Source organism: Pezoporus wallicus, unplaced genomic scaffold (assembly GCF_028554395.1).
Source record: "Pezoporus wallicus isolate ANWC-B61680 ecotype Strahan unplaced genomic scaffold, APGP_CSIRO_Pwel_v1 scaffold_11491, whole genome shotgun sequence".
Lineage (NCBI taxonomy): Eukaryota > Metazoa > Chordata > Aves > Psittaciformes > Psittacidae > Pezoporus > Pezoporus wallicus.
In genome coordinates this window covers 725,966-746,676 of record NW_026642649.1, presented here as the reverse complement: position 1 = coordinate 746,676, position 20,711 = coordinate 725,966, and the positions used below count along the sequence as shown (strand labels likewise).

The 20,711-nt window shown below is 44.5% G+C and overlaps 1 protein-coding gene across 1 annotated transcript; it reads right to left on the bottom strand.

Annotated features, from left to right (window-relative positions):
- Positions 1-8,249: 8,249 nt before the first annotated feature.
- Positions 8,250-19,657, bottom strand: LOC130611124 (probable G-protein coupled receptor 141). The gene is made up of 4 exons (XM_057431551.1): positions 19,616-19,657; positions 17,648-17,768; positions 11,082-11,254; positions 8,250-9,304 (listed from the first exon to the last, which is right to left on the bottom strand). The coding sequence occupies exons 1-4, from the start codon at positions 19,655-19,657 to the stop codon at positions 8,360-8,362; spliced, it is 1,281 nt and encodes a 426-aa protein (XP_057287534.1). The 3' UTR covers positions 8,250-8,359.
- Between the last annotated feature and the right edge of the window lie 1,054 nt (positions 19,658-20,711).

The following is a 20,711-nucleotide window of genomic DNA, read 5'->3' as shown; positions in this document are numbered from 1 at the left end:
ATGTGTTCCAGTGTACAGAACAGCAGAACGAATTGTAGTAGAAACAAGTACCTTGAAAAACTTTGTATTTATCATAAAGCTGAAGGTCTAATTAATCCCCAAATTCAAAGCGATGTTCCTTCGCATCAGAGGATGTAAACTCTCAAAACCAAATCCAGGGATTATGTCCTTAGTTCAAAGGACAGTGAAAGAGGCAATTAATTCTCTTTCTTCTTTTTCTTTTCCCTAGGCATGGTTTGAAGCACAACTGTCAAACCTTTGTTAGCCAGCATCAACCAGTTGGTACCTAAGAGAAGCTGGAAATTTGCTTGATTTAAAAGCTGCTTGTTAGATCCTCCTGATACTCAACCCCCCTCCTGATTAAATCTGAAGAAATATGATAGCTTTTCCCTGCTTGAGCCTTGGGTTTCTTTTCTCTTTGCACGTTCCAATTTAACAATCTGAATAAAACCATGGTTGTATCAAAAGCCAGTTTCATTTTCCACACTAAAGCTCTTTGGTGAGCTCCAAGCCACCAAGTTAAGGATTTTTTCAGCCTTTTAACTCCTTTAAATACGTGGCTTCAATTGTGAAGTGTAATGGGCTGACCCTGGCTGGTGGCTAGGTCTGCACTTGCTCAGCTCCCCCAGAGGGCTGGAAGAGAGATTCAGAAGGGCAAAAGAGAGAGAAAAACTCATGGCTTAAGATTAAGACAGCTCAATAAGTGAAGGGGGGAGAAAGGAAAGGAAAGGAGAAATGGATTAAGTGCTGCAGAAGTAACCGTCACTCATTGATCATGCCAAATCTGCCTCCGAGGAGCTGGAAAGATTCCCCCCACAGTTTTACTGCTGAGCATGGTGATATATGGTATGGAATATCCTTTTGGTTGCTTCCTAGAGGGGCTGACTGGAAAAACAGAGAAGGCCTTTGTGCTATGCAAGCATAGCTCAGCAAGAGCTGGAGCATTGGTGTCTTATCCACGCTGGTTTGGTCACTAATCTAAAACACAGCACTGTATGGACTGTGATGGAGAAAATGAAATCCATCCCAGCCAGACCCAGCACAGAAAGGAAAAATGCAATTTTGAAACAAACAGAAAATGCAACAAAATAAGAATAATTTAAAAGTTAAATCTTTTGTTGGGGGTTCTGTGTGTGTAAAGTGTGTTCATGCTGTGGTTTACCCCAGCTGCAGCTAAGTACCACAAAGCCACTTACCTCCCTGCCTCCACTGAGATGAGGAGGAGAACTGGAAGAAAAGTAAAAACCCATGGGTTGAGACAAGAACAGTTTAATAACTGAAATAAACCAGAATAAAAATAGTAAAATTATAATAATAACAATAATAATAGGAAATAAAGTGAGGGAGAGAGGGAAGAATAAACCCCACCCACCCCAAAACCACCAAGTGATGCACAGTACAATTGCTCACCCCACACTGACTGATGCCCAGCTTGTCCCCAAGCAGCAACCAGGTTCTTCCAACCAACAACCCCCTCAGTTTCTCTACTGAACATGATGCTGTATGGGATAGAATAGCCCTTTGGCTGCTTTGGGTCAGGTGTCCTGGTTCTGCTTCCTCCCGGCTTCTTGTGTCCCTCCTCACTGGCAGAGCCTGAGGCACTGAAGAGTCCTTGGTCAGGGTGAGTGCTACTGAGCATCAGCTAAACCATCGGTGTGTTATCAGTGCTGCTCTCAGGCTAAAGCCAAAACACAGCCCTGCACCAGCTGCTGGGAAGGGAATTAATTTTATCCCAGCCCAAACCAGGGCTGTTCACAAAGCTTTTCTGGAATGTAGGTTTATCTAGAAAAGAACCCCAAACTTTCTGGGGTGCAGTTTTCACCTGAACCAATGGACCAATACTTCCTGAAGTAATAAGCACCAGACCGAATGGTTTCCCAAAAAGCATCTGCCTCTATTGGCAAAAATCACTGCTCTTGTTTGCAGACGAAGGCAGGAGCAGAGTGACGGGAGTTACAAAGGCTTCAGTCACTGGATGTATCAGGTGAGGGTCAAACATTGAAAGAGTGCTGCAGGAGAGGTGGCAGGAATAAGCAGTGGTCACTCATTAGCAAGCTCTTCAGTGCTGGATCTGGTACCCTTCAACATCCTGACTGTGAGCTGCGGCACCGGATGAGGGACCTCAGGGGAGGGGAATGGCGAGCAGGAATCTCATGAGGATATTAACAATAAGAGGGGTGCAGCTGGGGGCCAGGATGCCAGGGAAGGTGTTTGGATTCTCCGTCTCCATTTCCAAAGCACAGCTAGATGTAGTCCTGGGCAGACCCATTTCACTTTGAGTTTAGCACGCTTTGAGCAGGGCATATGACAGGATAACCGGAAGGCATCTCTTAGGATCTACTTTTTCCTATGATTCTGTGATGCTAACTCATCTTGAAACCACAGAGGCGAACCCCCCTTCCACATCTTTACTTCTTGTTCCAGTCCGTGTGAAGGTGCAAGTTACTAAATGTGGTAACTAAATATAGTAACTAACTTGCGGCAATTATTAACGTGGAACATCTAGTAACACAAGTGTACATTACTATTTGCTCCTACACGCGTTCCGACCTCCAGAACAGGATTTTGTCCTTGCTCTTATATTAATAGCTTGGGGGTTTTCTGTCAGAGTAAAAATACCCCTTGACATTAAAACACATAAAACCACCGTGGTCTAACGTAATTATTGTCTTTTTTCATTTTCACTTCACCAGTAGCTGCAGTGGTTTCACACTCCTACACGCTTTTGTAAACGGTGTTGTTATGGTGATGTATTTCACATGCTGTATTTTTCCATATGCCTCTGTTACGCCTTTTTCCGGTGTCCCTTGTGTTGTTAAGTATGCCCACAAGTGACCCCTTTGGGATATTTAACCGAGGAACAGCAGAAGTTGTTTCTTGCTGGTCCATTTTTGTCTCCCCGCTTGGCTTTACTGATTTAGCTGTGAACTCACTGCTCGCTGGCTAATTCCCCTTGTCGTGGTTTTCATCTGTTCTTGTTGTTCTGCTCTTTCCTGGGCTTCACATTCATTAGGGTGACAAGTACCAGCCTTGTGCGCCCTCCACACCCCACTACTGCATTACAGAGAGCTGCATCTCTCCTACAGCACCCAAGAAGGCTCAGCCTTTCAAATTGCTTAATCGACTGGACATTAACACTGCTCAGTGAAAGAGGTATCAGCGTTTGCAGTCTGCTGTCAGTGAAGGATGGGATGAGAACTCCACTTGCACGTGTGGTTATTGTTTATTACCCCATTTTTGACTGAGTTCCAGGTCGATTACTCTTGACATAAAGCAAAATGCCTGGAGTTTGGCAATATCCACTCTGCAGCCCTGAAAGCAGCATATTCTTGAATACCGGAGCAGCACTGCAGTAAATCGCCTCTTTATTTATTACAAGATTGCGTACAGAGGAGATAACAGCAGAGCTAATGAGACCGTGCATATATAGGAGTTACATTAGTAATTAGAAACAGCTAATTAACTCTGCTCCCTAATGAAATTAAATTCGTGCAGTAAAAGACATTTACAATAAAGCCAATACAAAACCTAAGTGTATTGGTTTCTAATTCCTTCACTATGGTCAATGGAAGAGAGGCTGAGCTGAGCCCACAAGTGGGGTTTGTTCCAAGCAGATCCAAGTATGATGCGCAGTAAGTGGTGAGCAAAAGCACACAAAGCATATTCCCACAGACCAGTCCCACAACTTATTGTCTGCCATTCGCTCCATGAGCATCTCCTTAACATTGCTGTTCGGATGCTCTGTTAGTTCCTGTCTTTGAGTATGTCTTGGTTTTCCATGCACCAAGCTGAGGCCACAAATACTTTAGCTCTTGCATGCCTTGAGCAATCCATTCTGTTCCATCATGACCCTGCGATACAACAGGGGCTCCCAAATATCAATAGGCACTGCATATTGACAAGGTTAATTTGCCCCTGTGCTAAGCACTCCTTGTTCAGAGCAGAGCAGCTAGGAAACTGTTTCAGTGGGTGCCTTCTTCTTTCTTGGTACGCTACACAGAAGAGTTTTCAATGCTCAACAGCATCTCTGGTGATGTTTGCATACTTAGACAGCAAATGTTTTGTGACACGGTCGCAGCCACCATGGCCAGTAGCCATATATGCTTTTTTGGTGATATCGCATGTGTCCTCAGTGTTCACATAATATTTGGGAGATTTCCTCTTTTGTCTGACTTCTCTCAATCCACTGCTCAGTGTCCCCACATTGTAGAATTTCATCTGTAAAATGAGGGCAAGTCGTTTATTAGCAGGAGTACTGCATATCTAAATGGGGAAAGTGTTGATACATTTAGAGTTAAAACAGAAAGAGGGGGTTCTCCATACTTACTTTGTAATTAGATGGAATCCATGTCTTGACTTTGACTTGGGGTTCTGTTTTGTCTTCTTTATTTCAGCAATAGTTGCAGATTACTGTGCCTTTGGGATCATGTACTTGGAGCATTTCTTATTCCTTTTGCATAGTTCTTCTTTAAATTTAACTTCAAAGTCCTGAGGCATCCTCAGGAATGATTACTTAGCAAGGAGAGAAATCTGATTCAGCTCCCTCCTTTTAAGTGCACCTGCTCTTGCACCAGTTTTTGCCTTACACTGAAGTCATTTTGTACAATTACCAAAATCTTCAGCCATTTCTCCAAATTACCCCCAGTTACTTCACAAAATGACAGAAAATGGTAGGCAGGTATGATGCAGAGTATCTCATCTCCAGCTTCTTGAACTTATTAGATTAAAAGACAACAGAAACAGATGGTTTATTTCCTTTTATTTCCCAAACCATTCAAAACCACACAGTAGGGCGCAGAGCAAACTGTGTATCATGTTCCCTAAAATAAGAACTCTTCCAAGGCCAACTTCACTTGTAAGCTTTGCAGCTGTTTTTCATGTTTTGTTCCATTAGATTGTTACCTGAAACACCCTTTTCCACTACAGCAATAGGCACAGTAGTTCACATTTTGTGGCATTTCACATTAGGCATTTCAGGTGATGACTGAGTAAAGAAGGCAGTTCAGTGCTGTGTTAAAATGGCCACTACTTTCTGAAATGTCTAAACCAGTCATTCTACGTGGCTGAAACAGTCATTTCATAGGAGAACTGCAATTTCCAACTTATTTTGTTGCTTTCTTCAAAATAGCTGCTCTCAGTGTCATCATAATGTATGCAGATTGTCTGCTCTTTGGGTTTAAACTTCTGAAGTCCAGTTTAGCATAGAGACAGGTTTATCCTTGCAAGTTGAGTTCAACTTACAAACTGCTTTTCACTACTTCGTGACACTATTTCTAGTGTATAGACACATCTCATGTCCTGAGCAGATCCTGGTTCAGCTGCTTCTTCTGTAGCAGAGGATGGGAACTGCAGTCTGCCTCCATGTATGTGGTTTGCACCCATTTGTGTTTCTGTATATGCAGCCCTCAGACTGATGAGGCTCTCTGTTCTTTCCACAGGCATGATGTAAGGCTGTCCATCCCAGGATTTTCAACCAATGCAGATAGAATCTGTGCTGTCCTTTCTTACTTTCTTCTCTTCTCCTGTGCTTTTGTAGCACCTGACTAGTGGAATCTCTGTCAGGCCTCACATCTGCTGAGGAAAAGCATTGGGAAGACAAAGCCCTATCTGCAATTCTTACACATCTCTGTTAGAGGGCATAGTGCCACCAGTAGTGCGTGCCTCCTCCTCATAGGCAGGTTGTTGTGTTTCTCTATGCTATAGACCTCTGAAGCAGGTGAGGGGCTGCGAGCTCTCTTCCATGAGTGCGCTTCCCTTGGAATGCAGCCCCACTGAGCACAAGTCTGGGTCTTGCTTCCCAGGTTCATATGAAACATGTGGAGATGCTCTTATATTTCTGTGCTAGCATCTGTCTTGCCTCTTTTGTTGGCATTAGGCATGTGACCCTTCCTGACCATGACCTGACCAACCCCATGGATGGAATCGCCCGTGGATTCAATGAGCCCCCAGATAACATTGACATCATTCACATCCATTTTTATTTAGAAGAAACCCACTGTCTAGTATGTTTGTGATGCTGCGGTGCAGGCTGTTGCGAATGTGTACATTTCTACAAGAATTAAGCAAGGTGTGACTTTAGCACATTCATGAATAAGCTTGGTTGAGCTGGATGGTCAGGAGGTGCTGCTTGTAAACATCTGGTTTAGCTTTTGAAAGTCCTGCCAAACTTTAGATGCAAAATACTTTTAATTTGTATGCATTTCTGCATATTTCAGCACATAGTCATTTTGTTTGTTAGCAACTGTATTATGAGAGAAGGGTTGTAATAGAGCGTTACAAAGGTATGCAGTGCCTACAAAACACATGCAAACCCAGCGAGGCTGTTGGAGGAGGAAACAAAAAGGTGGTGTCATTTCTCATCTTCTCTCCTGCCACAAGGAAAAACTGATTTGTTCCTGTAGTTTTAGAACAAACCTGGATCAGAGTTTATTGCTTTCTCAATGACACGTAATTAACTAGTAATGAACTACGTATTCAGGTTGACTCCTTCCACGTTGTGGAAGTCTCTGTAGTTCACTGGGTACTGTTGACTCGGGCTGGTAGTTGTCATCTTCCTCTTTACTGTGATCCTTTACGTGCAAATGCCTTCTCTTCCCCAGATCCACACACACGCCAGGCTCTCACATCTCTACCTTAACAGAGGTTGTGACCCAGGCTGTTTGCCGAGGGTGGGCCATGTGAGCACCCCCACATCCTACTTGTGTTACCGACTTCAGCGATTTCCACCTTTCGGTGTTATGTTACAGCATTGCTCAGGCTTTGACCTGAAAATACTTCCTCACGATCAGACCTCCTGAGAGATACAGAGGAGCTTGAAGCACGATGGAAGGCAGGGAAGAACGACTGTAAAGGAGATCAGATCCTGTGAAGTAACCATCTTGGTGGGACCAAAAACAACGAGCCCAGCAGTAAGATTGTACAGGTACAGCAAGATCAACCAGCCGTTATTGGGCTGCTGTCTGATGTGCAAGAGATGGTGAAGGTGGAGTAGAGAGGAATGGAAAGACGCAGAGATATGAAAAGGTGGACTCCAGCAGCACCATGAGGAAACACTCACAGGAAACAGACCAGCTGATGCCCTCTGCTTTGCCAAGTGATTAAAATACCATCCCTCTGACTCCAGATGAAAAACTGTGACCTTATACAGATGTGAAGAAGAAGAAAGATATACGAGCCATTGCTCTCCTGGGTTATAGCACTTAGAGATTTATACTCCATTTCTGGCATAGGGGTAAAGCAGCTGAGCTATGAATGCCTCAGTGTCTTTCACAGCATTGTTTTGCTGACTTTTTCCTCTTTTTTGGTGGAATTCAATTTTGTGCTCAGAGACAGCAACTGACAACGCCTCACTGGGACAGAACAAGCTTTTTAGCTTTTCCCATCCCTCCAATCCAAGCAGTAGCATTTTATTTCCACCAATACAGGGTATGAAGTTTTTAGAACTGATTTCAAGCTAAAGATACTGTGAGTAATTAGTTATAAACTTCAGGATTGCACAAAAGCAACATCAGGATAAAATAATCATTGTTACCTTGGAGACTCAAAATAGTTGACATTTTAAGAGACAATTACTGTTGGAATGATCTAAATAAAATGATCTTCACTATTAAATATATATATACTTTAATGGAACAATTCTGTAAATAAAATACAGGCTTTTGCTTGAACTTACAGCGTTCATTCCCATAACAAAGTGTGATTTTTGGTGTTAGAGACATTTACATAGTGTGGAAAAAAGAACAAAACACTTTTCCATCTTTCCTGCTGCAGTGACGCCACCTCCAGAAGGTGATTTTGAGAAAATATTTTAAGAATTTACTATTTATTGCTGGTTTCTTTTAAATAATTCACTTAGAAGGTTACGCTTGCCTGTACAGTGAAGGAAGAGACTTGCTCAGGAGGAACAGCACCTTCCCTGGTATTTTATGAGAGCTTGAGGAGAATAAATAAGAAAAATACATATGGGAAATCATATAGACCTTTATGTTTCACAAATCTGCACTTTATTCCATAAATCCCTGCCTTTCTATTTGTGATTCTACATCCTTTGCAGATCTTCTTCAGTCTCTTTCTAGTGTCTTTGACTTTGCAAACCTTGATGTAAAAGCACTATGGCAGAAGAGCCCATGCCCTTTCCTCCCTCTCCCCCAGGTGCATCCACAACTGACCAGGTAGCACCATGAGGACATCCCAGAGGTAACCTTCCAGCTAAGGGACCGGAGGTGGTTCACCCCATGATTTCAGCAAGCGCATAGAGCCCTTCATGAGCGTGCTGCTCTGTTTCCAGGGCCCAACCTGACACGGTCAGGAGGGGTTTGCCATGCCTGTCAAACACCGGGCTCGCTGCAGGAGGTGGATGCTAGCAGCAGGACAGCCTGCTGAGGAGCATGACCACCTTTTGCTTGAAGGGGCGGCTTCCACTCAGCACGAAGAAGAGCAGGTCCAGGCAGCTGAGGGCAGTCAGGCTCAGAAAAACTTCGTTGTAGCTTTCTAACTGGTCAAAATCACTCATGTGCTCTATGTAGTAGGCCCTGAAGAGGTGATAGGGGAGGAAGCAGATGATGATGACGCAGATGAAAATCAGGTTTTTGACTTGGGCACAGAACTCTTGGTGTGACCAGAGGGAGGTGGAAAGTCTTCTGGACACTTTTACCAGGATGAAAATCTGCAAACCCAAGAGGATGCAGGTGATGCAACCGACGGCTGCAATAATGGCGTAGTTCAGGCCTTTCACGCTCACCTGCTGTAGCTCCCTGTGGAACTTGAAGCATATTGTTTCGTTGTATGAGCCTGACCGTCCGTACTCCAAGCACAAGACCGGCACCACAAAAACCATGACAAAGACCCACATGGCGGCACTGGCCACAATGGCGTGGAGCTTCCTGTAAAACTCCACCTTGTCCTTCCATTGGAAGAAGACGAGCCACCGGATCACCAGCGTGACCACGTAGAACAGGAAGGTCAGGTACATGTGGATGTGCACCATTGCGCTCACTACTTTGCAAAGCGTCATCTTGAACACCCACTTCTTGTTGACGTAGTAGTGCAGGCGGAAGGGCACCGTGAAGAGGAGGAGGCTGTGCACGATGACCAGGTTAATGATGGCTGTAGTGGTCACAGACAGAGTGTTCATCTTGACCAGCACGAATGACATTGTGATGGACCCAATTCCACCCCCCGCAAAGGCAACTGAGTAGGCAGCAATCAGGATGGCACTCGTGGTGTTGGTGTGAGTGAAGGCAGAGGAGTCACTGCTGTTCCTGTTCTCTTCAATCATGTTCCTGAGATCTTCCTTGTACGTATTCTAGGAATGAAAGAATAAAGGCTGAGATAAGGTGGGATTGAGAGGGCCCATCTGAAAATCCAGCAGAGCTTTCCAACTGGATCTTCCTCAACGGATAATCCTGGAATCTCACAGCTGGTACAAGCTGCAACCAGTAGTTTTATCCAGCCTGGAGCAAAAATGGCTGAGAAGGCTGGGCAGAGAAGCTGCTCTAGTCCTTAAGACATTGCTAGCCGTACCCTTGAAACCAAGCATGAGTTAGTAATGTGTAGAGAAAACAGATCCTCAGAGAAATGACATGACTGTGGTGGGTTTGATCTCCCTGTGTTGTTAGTTCTCTCTTCTGAGCATCTGCATGTTTTAAATATCTAATCTAAACTAATCTCAGATTTTTCTGCTACTCATTCATCAGTTTGTTTATTTGCAACACAAATCTGCCCTTCCCAGGGCCAGATAATAACCATATGCTGCTCTATCAAAGCTGCAGATTCTGTGGTGCTGAGAGCTGAGTTTTGCACACATTGGCAGTCAGCTCCTTCTCCATGGATAGTTTATCTGAGCAGGGGATTAAACATCGTGGGCACCCCAGGCTCCATGGCCATCCTGCTCAGGTCCTGCCAGACCGAGTAGCATGGGCTGTGCTGTCCTGGTGCTCAGGGACATTTCACATCTCATATGTGGTAATTGGGTGTTACAAAATGAGCTGTTAGAAAACGTTAGGAAAGGACATCCTGGGTTAGTGCAAATAAGCCTGCCTGGCCTGAGCCAGGGTCAGATGAGAGTTAATAGCAACTTCAGTAACTGTGCTATATGTTTTTCATCTATCACTGCTTCAGAGAGGTATTAGATATGATTCTTATCATTCTAAATGTAACTTCTGGTAGGATTTTTAGGTACTGCAGGATCCTGTAGGAGAGGAAGGTTCAGGAAGGGTGTTATGCTGAAGCATGTTTGCATCTATGAAAGCATCTAGAGAATGTTCCCACTAGAGTCATGGCAAAGAAGCAGGGAAGACTGAACAGTGCTGTGCTCTGTACTGTGCAGTTATACTGCTGCTGCTACCTGAACTGGAACTTCAAACTGACTCCTCATGTCATCCACTTCACTGCTGAATCCCACCGCACAAGAGGGCTTTTCTCCTGAGTGAGGTTCTGCAGTCCTGCTTTAAATACTGCAGTGTTGTTGACTTCACAGAGTGGTTCCTCTCTCTGAGTGTGGTGTTTTGCTTGCTTTGGTTTTTAGGTGGCACATCCTGCCACAAGCTGGGAGGGGAAAGAAGTTCTTTAACAGTTCTCTCTTCTGTGGAAAAGAGGAAATGCCCGGAACAGGTTTATAAACCAGCTTTGATGGCAGCAGAGTGGCTGTGCACAACTTCAGCTTCCAGGCATCGCGCGTCCTGGTTCCGCCTTCAGATTTAAAACCCCTTGTTAAATTTTGCCTCTCCCTATAGATACCCAGAGATAAGTAGCAATAAGAGACCAAAGATACTTGTTTTCTCTCCATCCCTGTGGCTCCTCACTGAGCTGCCTCCATCAGCACTGTGCTCCTATTTGGTTCCTGGATGCATTCGGCAGTGGTGAAATCCATGTTGCTATTTTGCTCCTGACTTATCAACCCAGATCAGCCTGTCAGTGGATTGCTCCCTTCATTGCTTCCTATTTTCATCGGTCACCATTATGTTATATCAGTATTATATCAGCTTATTAAGAAAAACCCTCATTTGTCAAAACCAATGACACTGCTGCAATCCCTGCCAAACAGTGAGCTCTGTACAACAAGCATCTGCAAATTGTATCACCAGTATACCTCTGCTGAGGGACTGGCAGTCCTCACACAGCTCTTTGTGTGTTCCAACAGTTGGGTTCTGCAGAAGCAGCGTTTGCAGCCTGCCTGCACCCAACGGAGATGTTTTGTAGGAATTTGGAGGGGAAAAGAAGTTCAATTCAAAGGAAAGATTCCTATTTTTGACAGCTTTAATAAAACAGAAAAATGAGGGTTTGTCAGAACCGACGTTTCTGCGTCCAACTACACTGGGTTGGAGGCAGGACCGAATAACAATGCCTGTTTTAAATGTGCGTTGTTTTCACACACCTCCCCGTTTAGTCTCAGAGATGCTTCCTGTTGAGGGCATTGTAACTGCTTTCGATTTGCTCTAATCCCATGCTGTGTTATGGTAATGGAGGCTGTGTCACTGGGATAACTGCAGAATTCACATTTAAACAACCCAACAACCCACACATCTGATATCTGGAGCGCAAACCTCTGCTCAGAGGAAAACATAAATTACAGATATGAAATACCACCTGTTGACTGTGTTGACAATATTGACGTTTTCAAGCAACTTTTAGTGATACCTCTACTTCATTCACTAGCTCGTTGCCCCACGTCTTGCAGGCTATCTCATCACTATACTGATGCTTTTTAGTTTAAATCTAATCTATTGAAGAACAAATGGGGTGGAAAAACATGTGCAGTTGATTCTCTTTGGTTTGAGGTCTTGGCTGTTTTCACACAACGATGGAACCTTCCTAACAATAATTACTGACTGCCCTAGCTGTAAGTTATCAAAGAGAACAAACTTAACCTTCTGGTCTTTGCAGAGATTAGATAACATCAAACACACGCACAAAGATGGATGTAAACAACAGCAGTTGCCTCCCAATTTTAGGAGGCAGTGCAGAACTGCAGGATAGCAATATGAAAAAGGATGAAGCAATGTTTTCCCGTCCCAGGAAGTTACAAATACCAGTGATGAAAACAGAACAGCTTTAAAATGTGTTAGAAATAAAACAACCGGACAATTGGATGCTTGCTTTTTCTCAAGGTTCAAACATGGTTTTAAAAGCCTTACAAGCCAAGGGGCTTGTTCATTCTATTTGTACTTACAGATTAGGGTTTCTCTTCACTCTTCAGGTGCTGGTGACTTGGCTCTTCATTTTACGGAGGCTCTAAGAACAAAAAGCAAAACACCTGATATTTTAAGGAGTCGTTGCTTTCTTTGAACCTATGGCAAAGCAACAACCATGAGCATCAGCTATGGCAGGGTAGGGCTGCCCATAAGCACACAGAGACTCAGGAGGATTTATGATTGCATCACAGGATCCCCTGATCTGCAGCCATTTCTTAGCCAAAGGAGGTCTTCAAAGCCTCCCATTTCCGAACACTTGCATTCTTCTACTGGCTGAAATGATCAAGATACAAAGACACTCATTTGGAAAGGTCATTCCCCAGAATGGAGGGGATCATTTAAAAGTGTTTTGAGAAAACTGGGTAAGACAGGAGCAAAATATGTCTGTTGTAACTGACTGTGGGTTTGGATACGGTTAAAAGCGTAAAGGATGAAACAAAGCTCACCCTAAAGCCCAGCACTGTGTCTCAGCCCTGCTTTCTGCCAGGATTGTAGCTCAGCATCCAGCACCATTGCTACACCATTGCGTGGTGCTGGCAACATGGAACCAGGAGATTTTAGTAGAAAAGCCCCATTAGCCCTGTCAGTAAGCATCAGTGATGGTTGCTGTGCGGTGTGTGTGGTAAATGCTGTCTCACTGCAGGATTGAGTCTGTGTGAGGAGTCTGTGCTAGGTCACTTTTGCCCTCCTGCAGCTTAACTCCTTCCTGTCAGAACAGTATCATAGTTTTGAAGTCAATGGTATTAACATTCACCATTTACATATAGTCTTATGTAAGGATGTTATAACTGACTACATCCTGTTGCTTCACATTCGGTTGAAGAAACACAAGGGACATACTGTTCTGTGGCTCTTCGCAACAGACTGGTATGTGATGGCTTGTCTTTGCATTTTGCAATGTTAACAGTAGCTGACAGCTAAAGCACTGGGCAGATAACACTAAAAAGTGATCACGGTAGAAATACCTAGCTCTTACCTAGTAGCTTTCTGCAGTTGATCTTAAACCTCTGTTACAAGGCAAACATACCACTCTCCCCATGTTACAGCTAAAAAGCTGAAGCTTCTGTGGCAAAGCCAGGTATAAAGCTAATGTATCCTTAAATCAAGTCCTGTACCTTCTCAAGTCAGTCATGTTGTCTTGGCTTCTGTCTTAGCAGACAGGCAGTAAATAGTTTGAGTAACTTTTATCTGCTACCAACAAATCATACTTTTGACTCATATTTCTAACGTGCCTTACTGTTTCATGCACCCAAATAGAAAGATATTCATTATCTACAAGAGGAAAAATGTTCAGCATCAATTAGAGCCACAAACATTGCGTAGATTATAGGGTTCTTAAAATGTTTCTGGGTTCTGAAGCAGTTGTGATTTGGGGCTGTCACCCAGGCGGTGCAAGGCATCCTATGGGTGAGAAATACTGCCTGTGACACAGCTGGAAGGATGTTTTGGAGGAGTATAGGGGAAAAGGTGACCTGCAATTCCTTGTTTCACATGTCTTTGCACAGCAGAGATCCCAACTAAAGCTCCTCTGAAAAGCAGAAATAGATCTGCAGGTACATCCGTTTAACTAATTTAGGGGGAAAAAATCCCCACTTTGCAAGTTACAGTCTCCAGGCACTATTACTCGGAAGTACCTGAGGCAGAGTGCTGTGGAGGAAGCCTGTTTCCTCTTCAGTCTGATCTCACCACCTTTCCCTCCTTCAGAACACCAAAACTGCACCTCATTCCACACTGAAGTAGCGCGCATCAATAAAACCGCCTCAGATTCCCCTTCAGCTCCTGCCGTAATCCAGAGCTTTCAACAGAGAAGTGCTGCAAACAAACCCAAACCTCAACCCACATTAAAACCTGCTGCACTTCTTCCTTATTAGTGTGGGGAGGAGAGAGCATAAAACTAAACCCCAGTTGCTCTAACACGAACAATTCACCCAGCTTTCCCCATACCTACTTCTGTTTTCTACTGACACTCTGCTTTAGCCTCAGTGTTTGTCACTGGGGACGGGAGGGAGGAGCACTTACAGCCATGTACAAAAGGCATCCATGCAAACTCCCATCTAAATGGACCTTTCTGGGAAGGTGTCTCTTTAACACTGCACACTTCAGCAGTCACCAACTTTACTGTTACCTTGTTCTGAGGGATTTCACCCGTTCGCCTCTGCCGCATGCCGGGAGGCTGTTCAGGATGTGCCTTTCATCAGGAATCCAGCACAGCAATTCACTCTTATTAGAGCTTGTTCTCACTAGGATAAAAAAATGGAGGAGGGGAGCTGACTGACAAGGAGATGCATTACTCCTGCCATAAGGATGACATTAGACTGCAGAGAATGAAATCATAGATGCAGTACCATGCCGATCCCATATGCATGTGTGGCTTTCTGAGAAGAGAAAGCCCTTCCCTTCACCTTGAAAAGTCAGTGATCATCCTAAAATCCATTTGAACTCTGGGCTAGCCTCTCACTAATTGCCTGCTGAGGCAGGTACTGTATTGTAAGGAAGAATATTGTATGTAATATATCAAACCTATTGCTACTCACCCTCAAAATGCTTACTGCAATTACTAATAGTGTTTTATTCCCAGGTTGTTTATTCCATTTGGTTGCTGACTGCAGAGATGATATAAACACTACCATTAGGTGTGTGGGAAAAATCGTTTTACTGATGACCACCTTCATGCTGAATATACACATACAGACACTGATGAAATTTAGTATGCTAAAATGTGCTGCCTCTGTTGGCAAAGGGACAAACCACCCCGCATTAGTGTAACAGTGTCTGCCTAAGAGCAGCAGAGAAAGCAAAGTAAAGTAATACCTGTACTGCTAGACTGATAATGAACATACCTTATATCCTAAGTATCAAAGATATCTATTTGCCATGTCAAATGCCCTGTTGAAATGCAGGTAGATGATATCCACGGTGCTGTCCTCATCCACTGAGCAAATTGTTTCATCATGGAAGGCATCACAGAATGGCTGATAAAGTGGTTGCTGGGTTTGGCTGTGAGAGAGTTAGTTTTCTTCCCAACAGCTGGTGCAGGGCTGTGGTTTGGCTTTAGTGTGAGAACAACGCTGATAACACACTGATGGTTTAGTTGCTGCCAAGCAGCACTTACTCGAAATCAAGAACATTTTAGTTTCTCATGTTGTGCCAGTGACCAGATGCAAGAGAAGCCAGGAGGGAGCAGAGACAGGACACCTGCCCCACACCAGCCAAAGGGGTATTCCAAACCATGGCACGTAATTCCATGGTACAGAAGCTGGAGAGGATTGGTCAGAAGCCACTGACCACTGCTCAGGGACAGGCTGGGCATGGGTCAGCAGGTAGTGAGCAATTGCACTGTGCATCGCTTGTATTTCTATCCATGATACCTGTGTCACACTAAGGCTAAGCAGCATCTCCACTAATTGCTGGGACATGAAACTTAGGGAGGTCCAGCCGCAGTGTGTGTGTGCAGCAGTCTGCTACAGGAGGGTCCTCTGCCTCAACTGGTATCATACACAACATCTGCACCCTGTTTCTTCTCTTCAAGATGCTCTACAGCCCTAGCTTTGTGTTTTAAAGCTACTGCCAGTTTCAGAATGAGAGTTATGAACAGCTTCTGTTCCCAAAGACACCTTAAGGTAAGGATAAAGGATAAGGTCAGGATAAAGGATAAAGTAAGGTTACTTACTGAGGGTCAGCTGGATGTCATAACAATGTTATCCATACATGAATCTATACATAACAGTAACAGGGCTCCGGATTTTTTATCCAGTTATTGGCATTGCTGGCTTTTCCACTTCCAAAATGGTGAGCAGAATCTTCTCAGACTCCAGCTGCTTCTGACAATCTACTTGAAAGGCCTGTTGCTTTACATACCAAAATGTAGTGCAACCCTATGGCATATAATCGTGCAATCAAATCATATAATCAAAGCAAGGCAAAAGAGACCTCACTCTTTCAACTGCTCTGAGCATCACTTTCAAATAATATGTGATCTGTGCAGTAGTTCTCTAAGAAAGATGAGTCTGTGTTTGGCTCATCAGCTGAAGAGCAGTAAATACTAAGTGTACTCAAAGAAGTGATGCCTTTCCATGGGTGCTAAGAACACTGGGGTGGTTTATGCTCTTACGTAGTAAGATGTTCCTGCGCAGCAGCAAGTGTGTGGAGAGTTATTGTGGAGTATCTGGTGCCCTTCAAACCTGCAGCGTGTTTTTTCCCTGCTCTGAGTTGTTTGTGTGCTTCAGCTGATGATGCCGCCTCGAAGACGAGAGCTGCAGTTTGCAGGGGAAGGTGAACAATCAAGTCTGCTACTTTCTGTCCTCTCAGCAGGAGGGACAGGGAGATGTGGGTTCGCAACAGGGGCAGGAAAACGCTGCCACTGCTGCTCCAGAGATAAAGACGACAAACCTGGTGCATGATCTAAATGATTCTATGACTACCCAGCAAAGCTACAGAGTCCGGGCAGAACACCACTGATGAGTTACCCAAACAATGTACACACAGAGCAGCCTGCGTCTGGTGACAGAGGTCACTTCTGTTGATGTACCTTCTGATCACTCGCTTTTTCCTGACCTCCAGCTACTGCTCTATCTTGCCTGACTTATCCGTGCTGCTCAGCTCATATTATTCTTTCCCTTCATCACTGGGAAAGGAACTGAGCTGCTCCTTCTGGCTAATGAAGGAAAGCCCAGCAGCACCAATACAGTAACCCTCTCCCCATCACCCAGGGTTCCTTTGTTGCCTTCCCAATGGCCTCCTGTACATGCTGAGCAACAGGAGAACAGGGGTGTGAAACTCATTATCGGATCAGACAACCAGTGGCTAAGCCAAAGCTCCTTAAGAAGGGGACACTAAACCTTGCTGAGCATTGTGAGTGTTTGAGAGCCTCAGAGAGGGTGCCTGAAAGCACAGAAGTGAAGGCAGAGCTGGCAACCCTCTGACTACCATAAGGACTCGTGATCCTCAGCATCTGGGGTGGGTTTGAAAAACTTAGTGATGAGAGAATGTCAAAGCCTATGAGGAAGTGAGCAGAAGGACCATGGAAATACCCTTTGTTTCAAGACAAAGAACGCTGCTCTTGTCTCTCTGGTTCACATTTTCTTTAATACATTCTTTTTCAGCAAGCGTGGATGCTGCTCTAAAAGGAGCCAGGTGCACTTCCTGCAACACTGACTCCTCAAATACACCTTTAATCACCTTCTCCTTTGCTTCCACAGGTTTCACAAAATCTGACATTCACAACTGCTGCAGCAGACCTCAAACCCGAAGCGCTTTTAACCTCCATCCTGCAGTGTTTCCTCCCGGCTTTGCTTGAAGCTTCCCTCCCACCAGGAACTGCTAAGCTCCATCCAGACCTGCAGCCTTCTCACTGGAGTTTATCTCCCTCCTCGCCTCTGAAGTGACAGGTAAAAGGCACCCCTCTGCCTGTCTGCCTGCAGTACATCCGCTGGGTACCACTGCTGGGTACCACTTACCTGTGGGCTCTCCAGCAGCACAGCAGGACACTCGCCTCGCTCTGTGCAGCTCCCCGATGCTGCAGTGAAGAGCTGCTGAGGAACTGCAGCACAGCTCCGTGTCCTTCCTGGTTATCACCCACTGCACATAAACCACAAACAGCTGACAAATGTCATGGGACCACGGGGAGGTGTTCGGGGGTTTTATGCGCTCTTGTTCTGCTCAACATGTATGAAATATTCCTGGTTATTGCTAATTGCATCTGCTTGTAAGCAGTTGCAAGAAGAAAGAGGATTAATTGGGCTGACAGTTGAAAAGCACTTGTGACAGCATGTGTTATAGTCACTTACAGAGTCACAGGATGGTTTGGGTTGGAAGGGACCTTGAAGATCATCTAGTTCCAGCCCCCTGCCATGGTGGGTATCTACACCCAAGTATTCCTCTCCCATAGCAAGGTCACTCAGCCTCTCAGTCGCTCAGGTAATACCTGAAAGGTGAATATATTGCCCTAGGAGCCCTTGAGGGAACTTTCCTTATGGTGCAATGGTAAAATACATGTGGCAGTCCTGAAGCAGGGCAGCCCTGAGGGCTGAATGTTTTCTGGTACTGCTGAGATGCTTGTCTCATTAGCAAATGGTAGTCTTCCAAAGAGGTGTAAGGACCTGCTCTGCGGGTGCTTTTTGTACACTGCCGTCGCTTTATAAATTACAAGTATTGACTCGGTGATTTTATAAATGAAGAGAATAAGGCATGCGAAAAGAAGAAAGTTTTGGCAGGGATTTGCTATGAGATTATCATGATCCTGTTCATTATACACTATTATTTTTAGTTGTACCCAGTTGATATATCAGCCACCAGAAATCTGGCAGAACAGCACAAGGGTGCTACTATTCCCTCACCCCCTTTAATTTCCAGACGTTGTTCTCTATCAGTGGTGCAGCAGGACAAACTCCTTTCTCTTCAAAAACTCAAAGGTACATTCCCAGGAGTTTCGGTACGAATAATGAAAGTGCTCAGAATAAGGACGTTCTTTCTTCAAAACGAAGGGGATATGTTTGGGGACTTTTAAACCCAAAAGATCATTAAATGTTCTTTTCTATCCCTATGTTAAGATTCTACAAGATTAAAGGCAATAGTGGAGAAAATATAATGCTGTCCCTGGCAATGTCCAACTGCTCTTTTTAGGGTTTAATAAGGAAACTGTTGCTTCCATTACTGGTTGAGCTTGGAAAATACTCTTGTAACTTACCAGCTCAGTGTAAGAAAGACACAGAAATATCTTTTATCAAACAGAAAGGACAGAAGAATTTGCATCTGTACCTAAATGAAAAACTAAGAAACAGCACTGAATTGGTCTCAACTGCATAATAGCCCACTAGTCCTGCATTACATGTGATGAAGGTAAGGCATGAAAGACTTCAGGTGATTTCTTCAAAGCAAGTCTGCTACTGAATCGGAATTAGACTACTTTTCTCCTGTTGTCGTGTCTTCTGCTTTAACTCGTAGGCTGTATTTTGCCTTTCAGCAGCAGTCAGAGGGCTTTCAGAACTGAACTTTTCCCATTAACCTGTGAAATCCAGTAACCTCACTGTCGCCTCAAGCTCAAAAGCAGCTATAAGGTTTTATGGAGCTGCTCATCCTCAGCGCTTATATAGAGCATTAAATATCCCTGAGATGTGCTTCTTGGAAGAGTAAAGTTTGCACTTTCCCTGAGAATGTGGCTGTACCATGGCTCTTAAAGACTGATCTGCTTGTACAGCCCTAGCTCTGTGAGCAGTCGATGGTGTTGGTGGCCGCTGCTGACACTAGGCACGGAACATCCCTCCCCGCCATGCCTACTGTTTGCATCACAAGGGCTGGCAGCTGGGTACAGCACCTCTTGAGGCTGGATCCCTGCAGGCACAGACACGTCTATGCTCCTGCCAGTGAAAAGCATCCATCAGGTAGGCAGTAAAAGACACAGCAATAAGCCAACAGCTATTGCTCACCTGCTTGATTTTGGGAGTAATTTGTCCTGATGGCTTGACCATGCCCATCAATAAATCACACCAGCAACTCGAAAGCCTTCAATTGCCTCTGTAAGAGAAAACTGCCTGATTCATGCCATCACTTCCAGAGAAAAGCAACAGAACTTTACAAAGTTTCCCCCAGAACCATGGAAAGAGAGAAAAATGGCATTTAATTGGCATGGCTTTTCTCTTCTATTTGCTGGCCAGTTCTTTCCTCTTGTGTACAAAAAAACCTCTTACAACGTAGCAAGGTGAAGATTAAGGATGAGGGTAGCGATGGAGCAAAATGGGACAGGGAAAGGGTGTGAGGGCAGGTGTGAAGACAAAGTCCCCATCACCAGAAGAGCAGCAGACTCCACCTCCTGACCATGGGTCTTTCATTCCCTTTCCTGCTCCTCCTCAGTCTTTTTCTTACTCTTCCAGATGGGAAATAGTTGACTCTTTTGAATTGCAGTCTCTGAAGGGTCAAAAGCTGTGCAGAGGATGAAATAGCAAACATCCTTTGCTTCTGCTATTGTGGTGGCTATTTTTGTGAACAAGTTTGCCTGTGGGCAGACAGAACAGGTTTTGAGGCCACAGTCTATATTCTGCATTCTACACTTGGGTTTTCCAGTGTAGTTTATCAGTCAAATTGGGGTCAAAGTCCTTGATCAAGAGAGGAGAGCAAAGCAGCTCAGACACAGGCAAGGCAGCTCCTTTGCTGCAGAAGTGTGTGAAAGTAAACTGGAAACACAAGGAACTTTAGTGTGAGGTGTCCCTGCCCATGGCAGGGGGGTTGGAACTGGATGATCTTAAGGTCCCTTCCAACCCTGACTATTCTATGATTCTATGAACTCCAAAGCTTTCTTTGTTGGAGTCACTTTTTGTCTGCTCCTCTCCTGGAACAAACAGAGAAGTCCTGGTTTGCTGGGAAGGTTCCCAGCCTTAAGCAACGGGCCATGCCTTTAGGAGCTGTCTGAGGTGAAAAGCTAACCCAAGGCATAAAAACATAGCTATTTTTATCCCAGTTCAGATGCTGAGATGCTGGCATGTTGTTGTCATGGTTGCCAACTCCAGCTTTAAAAAAATGAAAAAT

Bases quoted from the DNA above. Each gene is read 5' to 3' on its own strand.
- LOC130611124 (XM_057431551.1), bottom strand. From the start codon at position 19,657: ATGGTCAAGCCATCAGGACAAATTACTCCCAAAATCAAGCAG. The intron at 17,769-19,615 runs GTGAGCAATAGC...GTTTATGTGCAG, and splicing joins TTACTCCCAAAATCAAGCAG to TGGGTGATAACCAGGAAGGA. The intron at 11,255-17,647 runs GTAAGTGGTACC...GTTTTATTAAAG, and splicing joins TGCTGCTGGAGAGCCCACAG to CTGTCAAAAATAGGAATCTT.